Source organism: Xyrauchen texanus, chromosome 31 (genome assembly GCF_025860055.1).
Source record: "Xyrauchen texanus isolate HMW12.3.18 chromosome 31, RBS_HiC_50CHRs, whole genome shotgun sequence".
In the NCBI taxonomy this organism is placed as follows: Eukaryota; Metazoa; Chordata; class Actinopteri; order Cypriniformes; family Catostomidae; genus Xyrauchen; species Xyrauchen texanus.
In genome coordinates, this window is record NC_068306.1 from 18458199 (window position 1) to 18476409 (window position 18211).

Genomic DNA, 18211 nt, shown 5'->3' on the forward strand with positions numbered 1-18211 from the left:
TATCTTCATAAACACCTCTCAAATAAGACATAAGTTTAAACAAGAATTAATGCAATGGTTTCATAAAATTATAAGCTTAAAATTCCCTCCCGAAATTGGCCACATTCACTTTAATTGTCCCCATTCACTTCCATTGTAAGTGTCTCACTGTCACTGTAACCTAATTTTTTTCTTTTCTAATACTTTTCAAAAACAAATTAAACAGCAATCAACATTATGCCACAAATGCTGTCAATTAATCTTAACTTGTATTGAACCCACAACTTTTCATTAATTAAAAGGTTGACACTGCATTACATTTAATTTTACCCCACTCAAGCGCATTAAATTGCCCTTAAAAGGATAGTTCACCCAAAAATTAAAATTCTGTCATCACTTACTCTCCCTCATGCCATCCAAGATGTTTATGACTTTCTGTCCTCTGCTGAACACAAACAAAGATTTTTAGAAGAATATCTCAGCTCTGTAGGTACATACAATGCAAGTGAATGGTGGCCAAAAACGTTAAGCTCCAAAAAGCGCATAAAAGCAGCATAAAAGTAATCCATACAACTTCAGAGGTTAAATCCATGTCTCAGAAGTGATTTGATAGGTGTGGGTGAGAAACAGATCAATATGTATGTCCTTTTTTGCTACCTCCACTTTCACATTCTTCATGCATATCCCCCCCTACTGCACAGGGAAGAGAATTTATAGTAAAAAAAAAAAGAACTTCAATATTTATCTGTTTCTCACTCACACCTATCATGCCACTTCAGAAGACATGTATTTAACCTCTGGAGTTATATGGATTACATTAATAATTGAATGTCTTAATTTGCTTTTTGGAGCTTCAAAATTTTGGTACCCATTCACTTACATTGTGAGGACCTACAGAGATGAGATGTTCTTCCAGAGGTCTATGTTTGTGTTCAGCAGAAAAAAAGTCATACACATCTTTGATGGCATGAGTGTGAGTAAATGATGAAATAATTTTCATTTTTGGGTGAACAACCCCTTTAACTTTGGTATAATAACTTGTCATTCATGTCCTCTGGTGTCTTATCACATTATGATAACATTGTAATGGCTGTAGTACACAAATTTGCATAGCTTCTGCATAACAAATACAGATGGCATTGTCTTTCCCTTTCTGATGTCTTTGTTATCTCTTCTTTTTCATCCACAGTATTTGCTGATTAATTGTATTTTTCAAACACAAGATCCCATCTCAAACAAGAAAACATTTAATCTTTTTTGTAAACATGAAAGATCTGCTTCTTGGAAGACAAATGGCTGCCTGATTGTTCAAGAGTGCACTGCGAGGATTCACAGAATATTACCAAAAGCAAGCAACCACAGAGGACTGAGACAAATAGAAAACAACATGAAAGTGTTTAGTGGGACAAAGCATAAGGTTGTAGTGTTGATGTGACACATAGGATAGAGAAAATTGATAACGATCAAGCCATAAGATTGGACAATGTATGGTTTAAAGTCAATATGAATCCCCATTCACATTTTACGTGTGTATTGTTACATATTTCAGAGTGAAACAGGCTGTTCAACGAGGAGTGTTGAGCAGGAGTTTATTTTTTCTCTCTGGAATTGACTGGATTGTGTGCGTTCCATACCTAAATGGAGCCAGACTTTGTCAAATACAACCAGTAAGTCTTACTTTCTTTCTTCTGTGGAACACAAATGGTGATGTTAGGCTGAATGTTAGCCTGTCACCATTCACTTTCATTGCCTTTTTCCATACAGTGAAAGTAAATGGTGACTGAAGATGTCAGTCTAACATTCTGCATAACATCTCCTTTTGTGTTAGACAGAAAATCATAGGTTTGGAACAATATGAGGGTGAGTAATGATGAGAGAACTTTCATTATTAGGTGAACAATCCTTTAAAGAAAGTAAATTTTAATTTCATGTTGACTTAAACAACCCTCATATGTGACAATCAGTGTTGTTGCATAGACTGAAGGAAATGGACCATGGCTGTCATAATTGAGACAAGGATAGAATGATGACACAGAAAGGCTGTTGACAGAAGGTAGTGTCAGGCACAGCTTTTCTGCTTTGCCAAGAGACTCATTTAATGTGCAGTGAATGCGCTCTGCTTTTGTGAAGGTAACCATGGACATAACACCTGAACCACATCTATTTATAGCAACGCTGCAACCTCTGTGTTCTTAATAACTCTTTAGTGACCTACACATCCCCCAGATCATCTCGCTTGTCTGTTTCTTGGAAGATTGTCTGTTTTCTTGCTGGATTTCATAAGGCATAAGGTCAAAGGAGCTGAGATAAAGACTGAACCTTGCAAAGATCATTCCAGTGTATTTTTTCTGACAATTTCCTGCATGTTCACCAAGCCCAATTTCTTTATATGTGGTCAAAATTGTGCTAGTGTTGTCCTCATCTACTGTACAATGCAGTATGTGTAAATAGACTTGTGCTGAAAGAGTGTTTAAAACATGGCATGCTGTGGTTTGACATTTGTGTCATTTTAGAGAGAATCTTTTTGTAGTTTTGTCAATATGGCTGTGTTGCAAAAAACTGTATATAATTGTATAAATGTTTTTCATAGACACTGTTATTGGATGTTATAAAAACCATTCTGATCTGTTGAATTGTATGTGTAAAGTTATTTCAAAGCATACAAGATGAATTTAACCCTCTTGATCATCGACTCTTCCCAATCATTTTCAAGAACACGAAATGGCAAAATCATTAATGCTTACTCTACCTCAAATATAGCTGCCTTGATTCCAACTGAAAAAATATTTCTGAAAGAATGGTTTTGATTTTTCTACAGGTGGTTTTTCAGCCGTTTTCTCTCGAGTCTGAAACATTTACCATCTTTAAAACAAAATGTAAAAGCAGCCTTTTCAAATTGATGGTTCAATTCTGCAACAGACTGCATTTTTAAAAATATTTTAGATTGTTATTTTGCAGCTTACTTTTACAAACAAGCACAAATTCAAGAAAAAAAGAAAGAAATTTAAGTACTATGACTAAACATCTCTGTTCCATTATACTTCGCAGCTCTTATTCTTTTAAAAGTTAAGAAATGTGAAAACAGAAAGCAACTGAAGAGCACTCAAACTCCCAAGAGTTTTGGGCTAACTAGTTATTATTAGACAATGATTGCGAAGAAAAACAAAACAGACGGTCCAAACCCATTTAGAGATTTATACATTTATAATAAACAACTACAGTGATAAGACACTAAGAATGTTTATTAAGTATAAAAGATTATGCTTTTGTCTTTTTTTTTTTTTTTTTTTAAATCACATGCAAAATATTACTGTAAACATTGTAATTTCAACTCAAATGTATTTTGAACAGATGAGTAGACAATAAATTGCACAATGAATTGTCTTATTTTTGGCAATATAGTAATTTTACAATATGTACTCATCACTATGCGTGTACAATATGTGATTATGGAGCATTTTTATAATTGTCAGTTAGAGAAATGACTGCATAGTTAGCATTGTTACTCAGTCTAGACAACACAAACACCTGATATTAGAATGATTCAGTTAAGAACTAAACTAAATACAGTTAAAATAAAGCTAAACAGCTTAAAACAGTTAATAAACATAGTAGCATTAGTAACATCTCCCACAGTCAAGACAGTATCGCACCATGTTAGTTTAGTGTTAGGTAGTGACATTTTCACAAAAAGGGCATATCAACATTATTTCTGAAATACTGTTCACCAAACAAAATCCATGAATACTGTTTTTGAGGAGTAACATTAAGCATTTCATCTAATCCCAAAGCTTGACCTCTTTATTAGCTACATTTATTTTGAATATGCTTACATTTTGTATTCACATTTTTTTTTTTCACAAGAGACATTTTTGGTGCTGATCACAGCAGAAATTGTTTAGAATGACTAAACAGTGTTAGTTCATAGAGTGCAGTGACCCACAAATGTGCATTTACTAAAAATCATGCACATAATTCTGAAAACAAGCAGCTGTAAATGCAAATGTTCCCATTATTTGATAAAGTATGTTTGTTGCTAAAACAACAAGATACAGACAGATGGCATAACAGTCAAGGATAATGTGTCCCTTCAAAATACTGGACAAGGCCTCTTCTGGTGTGTACACGTAGAAGAAAATATATGTTTGAAAGCATAAAAAAAAATAATAAAAAAACACAACAATGGTCCCTTTTAAGGGGCTTTGCGGATGTTTGACAGGGCTACACCAGTCCAGCCGCTCACTGCCTGCTGCATGCGTTGGGTTTGATTTCGGATGGAAGCCCTGTTCAGTCCTCTGGAAAGACTGCTCTTGGTGGAGCTGTAGCCCATAGTCATGACTGTTTTGTAGTGCTCCATGGCCTGGACCCTACAGAAACACCATACAGAGTTATACATCATTATACAGGTTCATTTTAGTTACTCTATATGTAGCAGCTTATTAAAAAGTGCAAATGCATTCAGGTTGGCCTCTTTTTATATATTGTTAAATAATAAAACACCAAAAATGAGGAAAATGGGCAAGAAAGCAGCAGCCATTTTAAATCGTGCTGTTAGCTACTTTTTTGTAGCAAGATTAGCAAATAAATGTATTTGAAAATTAGATAAGAGCTCTTTCAGAAAATAAATAAATACTTCAATAGTTTTACCTCTGTTTTAATCCATGATTAGACAGTCCCTGAATCTGTCGCTTGCAGAATGAAAGAACATGATAATTTAACTATTCATTCAGAGAGAGACACTGTAATTCAGAAAGACATTGCTTTTCACTGTGGTTGCTCACTGCAATAAAGGGGATTTTTCTCCAATCTAAAATCACCTAGTTCCCTTTAGTCACATAGATTAAAAATGACTTCCCAACAAAGAATGAGACTCCTGAGCAATTTGAAAAGCTTGGCGGGAAGAAAGTTATGTGTGGAATTCAAAAGAGGGTGGGAAGGGGGTTCCTCAGATAAGGAGAAAAAGATGGGCGATATAGTAATAGTACAGAAAACCATGCCTGCAGCAAAATGTTGTTTGTTTCACAGCAACCCAGTCTAATGAGGTCACCATATGATTTACATATATTTATTTTTCTCTTTTCCAAAGAGAAAACAAAACAATAACACAATATCTCGAATTGCATCTTTAGCAAATAAAAATAAATAAATAATAATAATAATATATGTATATATAAAAGAAAAGATGCGGAGTAAAACAATGAAATCACTTTGCTACATTAAAAAAAAAAAAACATCTCAGTATCAAATTGCTGCAGTTACATGATTAAGACCAGTCAGTGAACATTTCCAGCATGTGTTTCCTATTAGACAAAGATCCCCAAGAGCAGACCCCTATATATACTGCAAAGAACACAGTCACACAGAGTTTGGGACACACAGGCTTGTCTAGTTTTGAGCAGCCCAATATGAAGGTTTTTTTGAGGAGGGTTGGGTACAGAGAAGCTGCTGTTTCAGTCAGCCGTTGAGAAAGAGGCCAACCCTCCCCTCCCAAAATACAAACAGGAAACGGCCAAATGTCATGAGCGGAAACTAGGATAACAGTATGCCAGAGTGAGCAGACTTGCTATCTCTCACTCACACTTTTAAGGGCAGATGGAAAAAAAATATCATTATGTATACAAAAGTAATTCATTTCTCGCTCTCTTTCTATTTTTTAAATAAAAAAAGAATGTAAATGGGGAAAGTTATTTTGTACTCACCGGTCATCTCTCCCAATTGCATCATCAAAAGCTTGAGAGAGACGCTTTAGCCTCCGGAGGCCTTTAGACACACCATCCAGATCCTCATCAAACTGCCTGTCATGGGATGGATGGGACCGTTATGTGATATCAAGTGTTACATTCATATCTATAGAACAGTTCTAGTCGTCCCTTAAAGGGATAGTTCATCCAAAAAATGAAATGTCATCATTAACTCATCCTCATGTTGTTCCAAACACAATCAAATTTCTTCGGAACACAAAAGGAGTTGTTAGGCAGTATGTTGGTGACTGACCACCTCAGTCACCATTCACTTATTTTTTCCCATATAATAAAAGGTAATTGTGACTGAAGCTATCAAGTCATAGAGTTTTGGAATAAGATGAGGGTGTGTAAATTAGGGCTGGGTGATATGTAAAAAATATTTTAGCGATAATCGCATTAAAAAATATCACGATATCTGATTACAAAGTCAACCCCCCCTGCCAAGGGTCGATAACATATGCCTGTTCCACGAAACACAAAATCAGTTTCAGCTCACATTGCACGCCTGTGAATAAACGGCGAATCAGACACGGGCACTGGCGGCTTTTCTTTTGTCTGTTCTTAAAAATATAATAGTGTGTTCTTGAAGCACGTGTCTTTGTGTCTAACAGCATTTATTTTCATGCGTCTCTCCGAGACGTTTTACAGGTTGCCCTCTTGTTGCGGGTAGATGAGCAAAATTACACGTGCATGAAATTCCTACATTTGGACGAGGAGCTTGCTAACTGGATTCAGCCTCATTGCATTTGGTGGGTGCTAGCTTACAACCCTGGGCTACTGTTTAATATTTAACTATATATACAATGTATTATAATAACTATACCGTTTAATAAATAACTTCTCAGATCCATGGTTTTGCCATTTCCCGAACTTGTAGATCATCATCTGTCAATGAGTGTCGCAATATGCATAGTCATATTTGTAAAATACCCGACTATAAAGGATATCCGATAACGTCGTCCTATCGCCCAGGCCTAGTGTTTAGAACAGAATTCTAATTTTTGGGTGAACTATCCCTTTAAGACAACGTACAGACACAATTAAAATTTTCTAATTAAACTGAAAATTTCTATCTTTATCTCTAAGGATGATGTGTTAAGCATTATATAATGTAGCGATTTGTCAGGGTGGGTGAATACTTGACTAGTCATCCAACAACTGACTAGTCGGTTAGTGAGGTCGACTACAAGCATCAATATTTTTAGTGGTGGGGGTTTTAATGGGAGGCGTAATTCTCCAATTACTTGAGATGCAACTTCTTGGAGTGTTTTTGCGTGATTATAGCTTGCTGTGCTGAAAAGTTAACAGTAAGTACAGGAAAACCTTCTGCAAGAAGTTTTGTTTGTTTAATGCTTTAAGTTTAGTCAATTTATGCACCGCTGCTGTTTCAGCCATCAAAGCGCCACTATAACAACACATTACACAACGATCCTCTACTCTGAGTAATATGAAATGTGTAATGTATTTGTGCGCTGTTCTGAACAGATTAAAGTCTTTTGCTGATTCTGTTTGGCACTGCTTGCAATTCTGCGCTTTTCAAAAATGTTTAGCTTTTTTGTACCCATATTGGGGTCCCTGGGTTGGATGAGAGCAGGTCCCTGTGTCTATAAAGGTTAAAAACCCCTGCTCTAATGTAAATAATCTTGTTTTAGTATTCAACTGTGTTCTGGATGCAGATGTGCAGTCTCACCTCCTGCGGTTCATAGTGTTGGGTGAGGCGAAAGGGCTTTTCAGTGCTGCCATGCGAACCAGCTGCCTCCTGGTGCCCCTGGTCTTCACTGTCAAAACAGAAGTTTTGTCACAGGCCTTTGGCGTATGGGTCCCTCGAGGAGTTCGCTTGCTGGTTGACCTTGGAGTTCGCCTGGGGGTGTTTGTATTACAGGCAGCGGATCGCTTCGGAGTCTGTGATGTCCCAGTGCAATCATACTCCCCATCAGACATTCTACCGGGTGTCATCACCAGACACTCTTGATGTGACTGTCTGCTCCGTTGAAACCTCTGATTAGAGTTGATGAAAAGAAGCTGATAACATATAACTGACATATAATTTGTATGTATTCACGTTCAAAGAAGAATGCATTTACAGTGAAGCCAACCTGATAGACGTTCCCAATTGAGTTTTTTGCACTGCGGGTCATTTTGCGGACAGCACTGTCCTTTTGGTTCATCTGAAGAGACTCCCAGGTGGGATTCTCGGAGATGTTGATATTAGACTGCACTGGTTTCAATGGGAGTCGTTTGCGTAGAGACATTCTGAGTGAATTCAGTGAGCTGGAGGAGCGCATCTTCTTAAACTGCTGCGGTGCTTCGGGTGAGCTGTCAGGATCAGACTCATCGAGGACAGCATGCAACCTCCAGACCCCGCTCCCGACAGTAGTGGACGTCATTGTGAGAACTTAAGGGAAAAGTAAGACGTCCATTTGCAGAAACAAAGCAGTAAGTTAACTTACTTAGTACTCTTGCATTAGGGGCGGTTCAGACTCAACGCGTACTTACGCAAATAGCGAGAAGCAAGCGTTTTTGAAAACTGAGGTTCTTTGACTCGTCACGGCACCCAAAAAACGAGGCGCTCCTACGCGACTCCCCGAAAATCAGCGAGGATGACGCACTCGGTGTGAACGGCCCCTCGTGGCCACTTTTAGGGCAGCCGTATTAGAAATACCGCTCATTTGAGTTTAACTGGATATAGTAAATACACTTGGACATTCTTTGTGATTAAACAGATAACCTATCTCGAAATCAACACTATTTAATTCGAAAACAATCTATTGGAGATCATAATCGAGTGCAACTAATGGGTACATGTGATTAGAGCAGCTAACAACAAAACAACAGTGAGCAAACTACACATACAACTGGTAAACAGTTTACGGAGCTGTTTTTTTTTTCCACCAAAGAAGCAAAACTATCCTAAGTATTCCCCCAGATGCTTTAAACTGTATAAAAAATAGACTTTGATCGAGGGGCTGAAACTTACCGTTCTTTTTACACTCGCAGTCTGGTGACTATCCGATTCCTTTACTTTGTTTCGTCTGGCTGACTGTTTGAATTTGGCGGACCGCCGCTCCTTGTAAAAGAAAGACTACGCCCACCAGTGTCCCGCTCCTCCACTCCGATTGGCTTAAGATGTCGTTGCGGTACAATCAGAATCTGACGTAAGGAAAGGCGCTTTGTGTTGAAACAATTGTTTTGTTATGATAAACACTCTATTCACAGTGTGTACTTTTAATGGTTAAATTCAGAGATACCAAAGTTTAACCTGAATAAATCAACCCTGGGTAGCAATAAAATATCTTGTAAATCTAAATGTCTAAAATAAATAAACTCACCAGTATTTCAAAAAAAATTAACGGCTGCATGGATTTATATTCTCTCTCTAAAGTTTGTGCTTAACTACTGAGGAACCCACACTGCATTTTCAATCAAGCATCCAACAAATCAGAAATGTAATTATTATTATTTATTTTTTTAGCATTTATTTTCACCTTGAAGGTGCCTAAATACAGTTTACAGAGAAAATGTGAAAGTAGCCCAACCTTATTAGTATCAACAGAGAACATTTCTTTATAATTAACATTACACACTATATTTTTAGTTTGATGGCTAAAGATTAATGTCTTCTAGGTAGTTACATTTTACAGTGCCTATTTACACAAAGAAATAATCCTTGACCCTGAGAATTTACAATAGTTTGCTATTCATTTTAATGAGTTCATTCTCCCTAACAAACCTGGCCATCAATGTTCTAGGAGTGGCTGCTGGCTCAAAGACTACTTGCTCAATGCCAGAAGAATTTGGAGAATATCACATACAGAATCAGCAGAGAAGCGCAAGAGGGTCTCAGAGAGTTTTTTTTTGACAAACTTCTTTTCACCACATAATTTAACTACCATTTACTTACAATAAAAAAGCAAGAAGGTAAAGTAGGCAACCAAAGAGGTGTTTGTTTGTTTTTTAATTAGCAATTCAGATTTAAGAGGCATTCCATCGCAGTGTCCAGTTTGCCAGTACAGTAACGGTTACTTGCATTCCAGTCAGGCTTGTCTGGTGATGGTGTCCTGAAAGCTCAATGCTTCAAATAGCTCTGTTTTGAATTCCTGAGATGCTTTTTCATCTAGAGAGTTTCAGTTATGTTTGCAACACTAGGACAGAAAAGAAAGGACAAAGTATTTTTCTTATGTTTCTCATAGTTTCAAACAAAGATTTTCCATAGCATTGTAAACACTGAATACACTGTCATGCCATCCCAGATGCATATTAATTTATTTCTTCTGCTGAACTCAAATGAAAATTTTAGAAGAATATCTCAGCTCTGTTGGTCCACACAATGTAAGTAAATTGTGGCTCGAATTTTGAATAGGCAAAAAGCACATAAGGACAACACAAAAGTAAACATAAACCATTAGACACCAATGGTTTAATCCATGTTTTCAGAAGCGATCTAATCGGTTTTGGGTGAGAGCAGAGCAAAATGTAACTCCTATTTCAAAATAAATCTTGACATCAGCAGTCTCCTTGGCAGTCATGATTTCATGCTTGGTTACACTCCCTAGCGCCATCTAGCGTTCTGCGCATACGTCAAGCACTAGGAAGTGTAATAGAGCTTGAAACCAAGATTATGCCTTAAGACTGCAATGGCGAGATATACAGTGAAAAGGTATACCCAAAAGTTATATTTTTGGTCTGTTTCTCTCCCAAAACCAATTAGATTGCTTCAGAAGACATGGACTGACCAACTGGAGTTTCATGGATTACTTTTATACTGCCTTTATGTGCTTTTTGGAGCTTCAATGTTTAGATCACCATTCACTTGCATTGTATGGCTCTACAGAGTTGAGATATTCTTCTAAATATCTTCATTTATGTTCTGCAGAAGAATGAAAGTTATACACATCTGTGATGGGATGAGGGTGCATAAATTATGTGAGAATTTTCATTTTGGGGGAACGATCCCTTTAATAATGAAGCTTGCATACCTCTTTAATTTGATTCCTTCTAGAGATGATTGCTATTACAATTGTGCAGACAACCACCACCAGTCCAGCAATTGTGGGTCCGAGAGGGAACTTAAGAACTTTGTCTAAGGAGAAGACAAAACTTAAACATTAATTTTAGTTGGTTTGACAGATACTGTAAGACATGGAGCGAATCAAAGATTACCTTAAAAGTAAAAAAAGAAAGCAAATGATCATAAAACAACAAAACAATCCTGCAAAATGGGAAATAATATAAAATGGGAACACAAACCTTCAACCGTAACTTTAAATGTCTTGTTCATAATTCCATAGACATCTGAATGTGCCTCACAGGTGTACAATCCTTGATGAACATCACGCTTAATTTTTGGGATTGTCAACTGAGTGGTAATGCCATTATTGGTGGTTTTATAACTACCAGTGGTCAGATCCAGAAGCTCACCATCCCTTTTCCAACTCACAGTCACTGGAGGGTTGGCATGGACATGGCAGGACAGAGCAACATTGCTTGTTTCCTCAACAAACATCTCTTCGGTGCCATTAAGATCCGGAGGAACTGTAATGTATAGCAGCATTTCAGAGATTAGATTGCATCAATATAGTATGTCATATAATGCCCTCCAACCTCAAATGTCTATTGTTTTACAAAAATACATAGATTTACTTGAATTTTACTGTTTAAATTTACATTTACATATAACCCTACTGGGGTTAGGCCATCGCCATTTTATTTAATTCTGGTAAAATTTAATTTAAAGCAACAACAAATAGAAAGATATTTCAGGTGGTCAAGGAAATGTGGTTTTGGGTGGAATTTATTGTCTAAAATAACTGAAATTAAATGGATTCAAAACTGTGAATGAGAACCTCTGTTAGGGTGTGTAACATTTTGAAATTGGATAATGCATATAAAAGCTGTAAAGAGGAATTTAATAGGAAATGTCCCAGATTTAATCATAAGGTCAAAGAACATTATTATATTATATTATATTATATTATATTATATTATATTGTGCTAAAGCTCTTTTTTTCCAAACAATGTCACTAAATACATTTGTTACATATTCCAAAGCCTTCTCTGCTTAGTTGGCTGCGTTCACTGCAACAGAGATGACCCCTCAAAATATTCTTGCTTAGACCTTCATGTATCCTGAAAAACTTACACTGGACATCAAGTTTGATGGAGTTGTTCATGCTTGCATCATTCTTCAGCTGACAAGTAAAGATTGCTAGATTGTCCTCTCTGGAAACAGGTTGTATACACAGACTACTCCGGTTCAGGCGGTTTTCTTCTTTCAGGTCCACCAAGGCACCATTGCGGTACCACTGCAGTTCATGTTGGTTTGATGGGTCCATACTGACATCATTCACACAGGTCAGAGTGACGGTTTCCTCAACCTTTGTCTGAATGAAGCTCCCAGCTGCCATGGGACACGACTGAATAGTGACCACTGCTCAGAATATTGTGAAAATGAAATGTTAATCAATGCAATCAGGCATAATGAATTGGAATTATTTTCCCCTGCTGTCTGCAATATTATCATCATTGAATCATTGCTCTGTATACAAGTATTGTTAACTGAATAAAACACTGAGCATTGCATTAAAACGAACAAAGTTCATTTAAAATGTTTGAGCTATTATTTAACAGACAACCTTTAGAGTGAATTTTCTCAGGCATCTGCTGTGTTTAGACTTTAAAAGCATCAAGTAATAGTTTACCTTTTACATGGCTGACACAACAGAGTATGAGCAAAGTGAGACAAACCAACACCTTCATCTTTGTATATCTGCCAACTGATTTCAAAGACAAGAAGATACGGTATGAATAGATTTGATATTTTTTATGTGTTTATCAGGCACAGAATATTCAGACATACTCTTTTAAATACAACATCAGTTCCTTCAAATTAATTACAGTAATATCCTTATAGAAAAACAGAATCTCCATGGAAATAAAAAAAAAAGGCCTTTAACTTGTTGACTTAAACTTTCACAATTTCACTTTGCAACAAAGACATTGTTGCAAAGTGGCATTTCCCTGAATCGCTTAATTTGACCATCACTCTCCAGAATGTGCAAAATCGTAATTGTGTTCTGTGAAACTCTGAAACCTTTTTTGAAAATGGCTTATACTCACCTAAGATCTCTGTGATGACTCTCTAGTAATGCTAGCAGGAAATCCAATAGGAAGCAAGCAAAGAGTGAAGTCTGGCGAGGTGTGTCTTCACGTCAGGTTTATATTCTACACGATAGACATTTTACAGCACTTAACAGGAATTAAAATCACCTCCCCTCATGGTCATGGACATTTTACAGTGCTGTGCAAAAATAGGATAACTTTTTAGTGCCATCTCAGACTGTTCAGGAGGAATGGAATGGATGAAAAAAAGAAAGATTAATCTCATAAAGATATAGTCTCGCAGTCATAAAAAAACATTTGCGATAAGAGAAATTTGATGTTCTATAAAAATATGTCATTGTCACTAGCATGACATTTGAAAATGCATGTCCCAACCCAAAATGTTTCATGCATTCCTTTGGTATTTATATGAGATTTCTGTGTCTTGTGAATCACAGGGTAATGAGAGTGAGAATGTGCATGTACAGTAGGCAAATACAGAGAGAAGAAATCTTTAAAAAAAAAAATAAAATAAATTAAAAAATATATATATATATATATATATATATATATATATATATTTCTTCTTGTCAAAATATTTATTTTTAATTTTTAAATGACTTCAATGGATTACATATTTATTTTGAAATAATTGTGTTTTCAAGTGCATGTTGTATACACATGCTTTTAGCTTTGTTTTTGCTCCAGTTTTTAAAACAAAATGTGTCTTTTAATCAGCTAATATTATTATGTAAAGAAAGGGGTTTGAACTTAGTTTTAATTATCCACTAAGGGACACTGTTCCACCACTGTGAACTTATGGTAGCACTTTATTTTTACAGTACTGTTCTACATTTACCTACTATATAATTACAACAACTACAGTAAATAATTGGTACTAACTCTAAACCTAACCTTAAGCCATATTAGGTACATGTTCTGATAACACTTTATAATAGTTTTATTTTTCACATACATAACCATACACAGTACGACATGTAGTGAAATTCTTGGTATGACTTTTCTCCCCATAGTTTATGATAAAATTATATAGATAGATAGATAGATAGATGGATGGATGGATGGATGGATGGATGGATGGATGGATGGATGGATGGATGGATGGATGGATAGATAGATAGATAGATAGATAGATAGATAGATAGATAGATAGATAGATAGATAGATAGATAGATAGATAGATAGATAGATAGATAAGGAGTAAAAATAGAATAAAAAAACAATAAAAAAAATAACAATTTACAACACAATAAAATAGGAGAAAGAAGAAATATAATGCATGTACAAAGTATGAATAAGAATATGAAATAGTGCATAATGACAGATGTAGAGGTGGTTGCAGCAACGGTTTGACTGGCAATATGTACATGGTGCACGGTAAAGTGCAATTGTGCAGAAATGTTGACCTGCTACAGGCTGATGTTACAAATAAATTAATGAAGAGTTAAGGACTGGATTAATTAGGAACTAATGCAGAGATAACTTTAACTACAACATGACTCATATGAATTTAGAAAAACAAAAAAATAATGATCACCAATAATTAATGTTATATATGCTGGTGGGTTTGGATTTTCAATCTTTTAAAAAATCTTGGTCTTTATTTCACTGGTGCATGTGTATTCAATTATTTGTTAATGCATCATCATGTCATGACTTAGTGGGAAACTTCATTATTAACTCATTATTAACTATTCATGAACTGTAATCAAAAGATGATTTGTTAATGCATCATCATGTCATGACTTGGTGGGGTACATCATTATTAAGTCGTTATTAACTACCCATAAACTATAATCAACAGATGATATGTTAATGCAGCATCATGTCATGACTTTACTTGGTGGGGCACATTATTATAAACTTACTATAAACATGAGTCATGAGGTAAAAGCTGAGATGCGGACATGACCTACATTTGCATCAGGGGTGCAACTACTGAACAGAGTGGTAGAACACAAAGGAATGGAGAATTATGTTGAACGAGTTTAGGTCAATTATTATTATTATTAAGAATAATTATTTGCGGGGCCTGGGTAGCTCAGCGGTAAAAGACACCGGCTACCACCCCTAGAGTTTGCTAGTTCGAATCCCAGGGCGTGCTGAGTGACTCCAGCCATGGTCTCCTAAGCAACCAAATTGGCCTGGTTGCTAGCGAGGGTAGATTCACATGAGGTAACCTCCTCCTGGTCGCTATAATGTGGTTCGTTCTTGGTGGGGTGCATGGTGAGTTGAGCGTGGATGGAGTGAAGCCTCCACACACGATATGTCTCCATGTGAACTAGCCTTGTGAAAAGATGGCAAGATGACAGTCTCAGATGCAGAGGCAGATGGGATTCGTCTTTCGCCACCCGAATTGAGATGAATCACTACGTGACCACCAAGACTTAAAAGCACATTGGGAATTGGGCAGAGGAAAAAATCCCAAAAAATAAAAATAAAGTTCAAGCAAATCTGAAACTTCTCTTATCATTTACTCACCCTCATGCCATTCTAAACATGTATGACTCTCTTTTCCTCTGCAGAACACAAACAAATATTTTTAGAAGAATATCTCAGCTCTTTAGGTCCATTAAATGGTGAATGGTTACCAAAACTTTGACGCTCCAATAAGCACATAAATGCAGTAGAAACCTAATCCATACAAGATGGCAAGATGTACAGTGAAACATTTGTTACATATTGGTTCATTCTCACACAATATATTTGTATTATGTCCATATTACTTTATGCACATTTAATTCAAGGTTGAAGTACTTCACAGTCTTCCTTACAAAGCCTGTGAAGTATAAATAAAAGTACTGTTACTTCTTAAAAATGTAGTTTGAGTAGAGTAAAAGTACCTGTCTTAAAAACTACTCAAGTAAGAGTAAAAGAGTTGCTCATTTAAAGGTACTCATGAGTAGTGAGTATTGAGTACTGAGTTGCAAAAGCTATGCCTCTTTATAATAAAAACTTGATTCTGCAATTTAAAAATGTAGCACACATACTGTAATTTACATTCCCTTTTATGGCTGTTTGCCAGAAAGAATAAAAAAAATAGGTATTTTATAGGTGTTTGTGACTTACAACATTTAAAATACATCACTTATCTATGATACTGTAAACACTACATGAATCTGATTTAAATAAATAAATAAAAGGGCGACATGATTACAGAAATTAAAAGATAAAAAAGTTATTTTCAATTTACGTTCTCAAGGTTCCTATGACCCCCTTCAGGGACCAGGTCATGAACCTGCAAGCAAGTTGCCCCGGGAGGAGGCAGACCCATCCCTTTCGTTGCTGTTTCCGGTACGTGCTTTGCATATCTATTTGGACCATACGCAGAGCTTTAGATGTTCTGATCAGCACTTTGTCTGCTTCGGCAGACGGCGGAAATGGAATGCTGTCTCAAAACTGAGGCTGCCCGCTAGGTCATCAACACCATTTCCTTGGCCTTCCAGACTCAGACACGAGAAGTTTGGCATTCTTGTGGGCACTGGCCAACGGCACCTCCCTAAGCAGACATTTGCAGAGCAGCGGGCTGGGAAACACTAAGCACCTTTCCGAGATTCTACAATCTCATGGTTGAGCCGCTAGAACTCGGTAACAAGTTGATCCAATTGAACCTGGATGTTCTTCCTCCCTAGCCTTCTGAATTCAGAATTCAGCGGAGGAATTTGAGACCAGACCCACTACGAGCCGCAAGTGCTCTATAGTGTGGTAGGGCTCCACAGGCTTAATTACCTGTTCAGGCAACTCCCTGTGATGTATTTACCATGGTACGGTCCCCCTGTCAGCGGACCTACATTTCCCTTGGGCAGTCCCTCTACACCCGGTCGCTGTGTTTGTGGAGCTCCTCCCTCATCAGGTAGGACCTGTCACCGCGCCACTCCCACTTGTGGCTTGACAACCCATGTGGTGTATTGGCCACATATCACCTCCACCTAGTCTGGGCAGGATGTGGTCTCCACAGGGTCTTTTCCCCATGAAAGAATAGGATTGTGAAAGATCGCATTCCCAGACGCATTTCATAGCATTTCTGCTTTACGCTCTATGCGAGAAACATAGAGAGAGAAAAGGCTGTGGCTGGCTGGCTTGATCCCATTATGGTCATGTAGCACCTGTTCCCCCCTTGGTCTGTATATGATAACTTTTTCTGGGGGCGTTGGTGAGGGTTACGTGTGGCCGATACAGTTGCTTCTAGCACGCAGTAGCCTGCGTGCACCTGTGTCAGCAGTTCACGTAACACGGTCTAGTGCAGGGGTGGTCAACTCCAGTCCTGGAGAGCCACTGACCTGAAGATTTTAGCTCCAACCCTAATTTAACATGCCTGAACAAACTAATGAAGTTCTCTAGGATAACTTAAAAAAATTAAGGGAGGGTGTGTTTGATTAGGGTTGGAGCTAAACTCTGCAGGACAGTGGCTCTTCAGGACTGGAATTGGCCACCCCTGGTCTAAAGCATGTCGCTTTGAAATGGGACCCCTTGTGTCACTACATTCAACTCAACGTCGAGTGAGTGACAGAAGGGGAATGTCATGGTTACTTTTGTAACCTCCGTTCCCTGATGGAGGGAATGAGACATTGTGTCCCCGTGGCCACGACACTAGACCTACTACTGTAAACAGACGTATCTTATTCTTGGCTCCTCAGTACAAAAAACCCGACTGACAGACACACGTCCGCTTCCCTTTATACCCGTATGTCCGGGGGTGGGACATGCAAATTCTGTCTGGCAATTTCTCATTGGCCTTTTCTCAAGTTCAGAGTTATGCGAGGCTCTCAAGAAAGACTCCTTGTGTCACTACATTCGACACAACGTCTCGTTCCCTCCATCAGGGAACGGAGGTTACAACAGTAACCAGACTTTGTTATTTCATTTAACATATATTGTGTTGCTCCATAAATATACATATTGGAAGATGAACCTTAACACCCCCTTTTGACAAAATCCCAAATAGTTTTTCAGGCAATACTGGCAAATTGGGACGAATATGTTATAATTTTGCTCAAAACTGTATAGACTCAAAGATTAATAAAAAATATCAGAAATCATGCACAGGCAACATTAATTTATATTTCATGTTCATGCTACAAAAAATGATGTAATCAAGAGAACAAATTGATTTTGAAATCATTGTGTGTATACCGATCAGCATTAAAACCACCTGCCTAATATTGTGTATGTCCCCTCTTGCTGCCAAAACAGTGCCATCCCATATTGTTCTCACCACAATTGAACAGAGCGGTTATCTGAGTTACTGTAGACTTTGTCAGTTCGAACCAGTCTGGCCATTCTCTGTTGAATTCTCTGTTGAGAACTGCCACTCACTGGATGTTTTTGTTTTTGCACCATTCGGAGATCATAAATACCAGGAGATCAGC

At 37.3% G+C, this 18211-nt stretch overlaps 3 protein-coding genes across 5 annotated transcripts in view; 1 reads left to right on the forward strand and 2 right to left on the reverse strand.

The window, feature by feature from the left end:
* The window catches only part of plrdgb (PITP-less RdgB-like protein), a 100703-nt gene extending 98195 nt beyond the window's left edge, over nucleotides 1-2508 (forward strand). Inside the window, exon 20 of the mRNA XM_052099827.1 lies at nucleotides 1169-2508. Coding sequence (XP_051955787.1) covers nucleotides 1169-1178 — 10 coding nt within the window. The 3' untranslated portion in view covers nucleotides 1179-2508. The remainder of the gene's footprint in view (nucleotides 1-1168) is intronic.
* Nucleotides 2509-3255: 747 nt separating this feature from the next.
* On the reverse strand, nucleotides 3256-8757 carry LOC127625400 (uncharacterized). Of its 3 annotated transcripts, none has more exons than XM_052100682.1 (5): nucleotides 8701-8757; nucleotides 7820-8118; nucleotides 7414-7721; nucleotides 5679-5774; nucleotides 3256-4346 (listed from the first exon to the last, which is right to left on the reverse strand). In XM_052100682.1, exons 2-5 carry the CDS (start codon nucleotides 8108-8110, stop codon nucleotides 4172-4174), a joined length of 870 nt encoding a protein of 289 aa, XP_051956642.1. In that variant the 5' UTR covers nucleotides 8111-8118; nucleotides 8701-8757; the 3' UTR covers nucleotides 3256-4171. The 3 variants fall into 3 exon arrangements, with proteins under 3 accessions (XP_051956642.1, XP_051956644.1, XP_051956643.1); XM_052100684.1 differs by lacking the exon at nucleotides 8701-8757 and adding an exon at nucleotides 4627-4661 and having other exon boundaries at nucleotides 4222-4346; nucleotides 7820-8621; XM_052100683.1 differs by lacking the exon at nucleotides 8701-8757 and adding an exon at nucleotides 4627-4667 and having other exon boundaries at nucleotides 4222-4346; nucleotides 7820-8617.
* Nucleotides 8758-9202: 445 nt separating this feature from the next.
* Nucleotides 9203-12897, reverse strand: LOC127625443 (transmembrane and immunoglobulin domain-containing protein 1-like). Its single transcript, XM_052100742.1, has 6 exons — nucleotides 12840-12897; nucleotides 12422-12496; nucleotides 11863-12150; nucleotides 10971-11255; nucleotides 10700-10803; nucleotides 9203-9865 (listed from the first exon to the last, which is right to left on the reverse strand). The coding sequence occupies exons 2-6, from the start codon at nucleotides 12477-12479 to the stop codon at nucleotides 9848-9850; spliced, it is 753 nt and encodes a 250-aa protein (XP_051956702.1). The 5' UTR covers nucleotides 12480-12496; nucleotides 12840-12897; the 3' UTR covers nucleotides 9203-9847.
* Nucleotides 12898-18211: the final 5314 nt, after the last annotated feature.

Coding starts and splice junctions, on each gene's coding strand:
- LOC127625443 (XM_052100742.1), bottom strand. CDS start 12,479: ATGAAGGTGTTGGTTTGTCTCACTTTGCTCATACTCTGTTGTGTCAGC. Junction 12,151..12,421: donor TTGTGTCAGCCATGTAAAAG/GTAAACTATTAC, acceptor TATTCTGAGCAG/TGGTCACTATTCAGTCGTGT. Junction 11,256..11,862: donor CATCAAACTTGATGTCCAGT/GTAAGTTTTTCA, acceptor TATACATTACAG/TTCCTCCGGATCTTAATGGC.
- LOC127625400 (XM_052100682.1), bottom strand. CDS start 8,110: ATGACGTCCACTACTGTCGGGAGCGGGGTCTGGAGGTTGCATGCTGTC. Junction 7,722..7,819: donor CAATTGGGAACGTCTATCAG/GTTGGCTTCACT, acceptor AACTCTAATCAG/AGGTTTCAACGGAGCAGACA. Junction 4,347..5,678: donor GCAATTGGGAGAGATGACCG/GTGAGTACAAAA, acceptor GTGTTTCTGTAG/GGTCCAGGCCATGGAGCACT.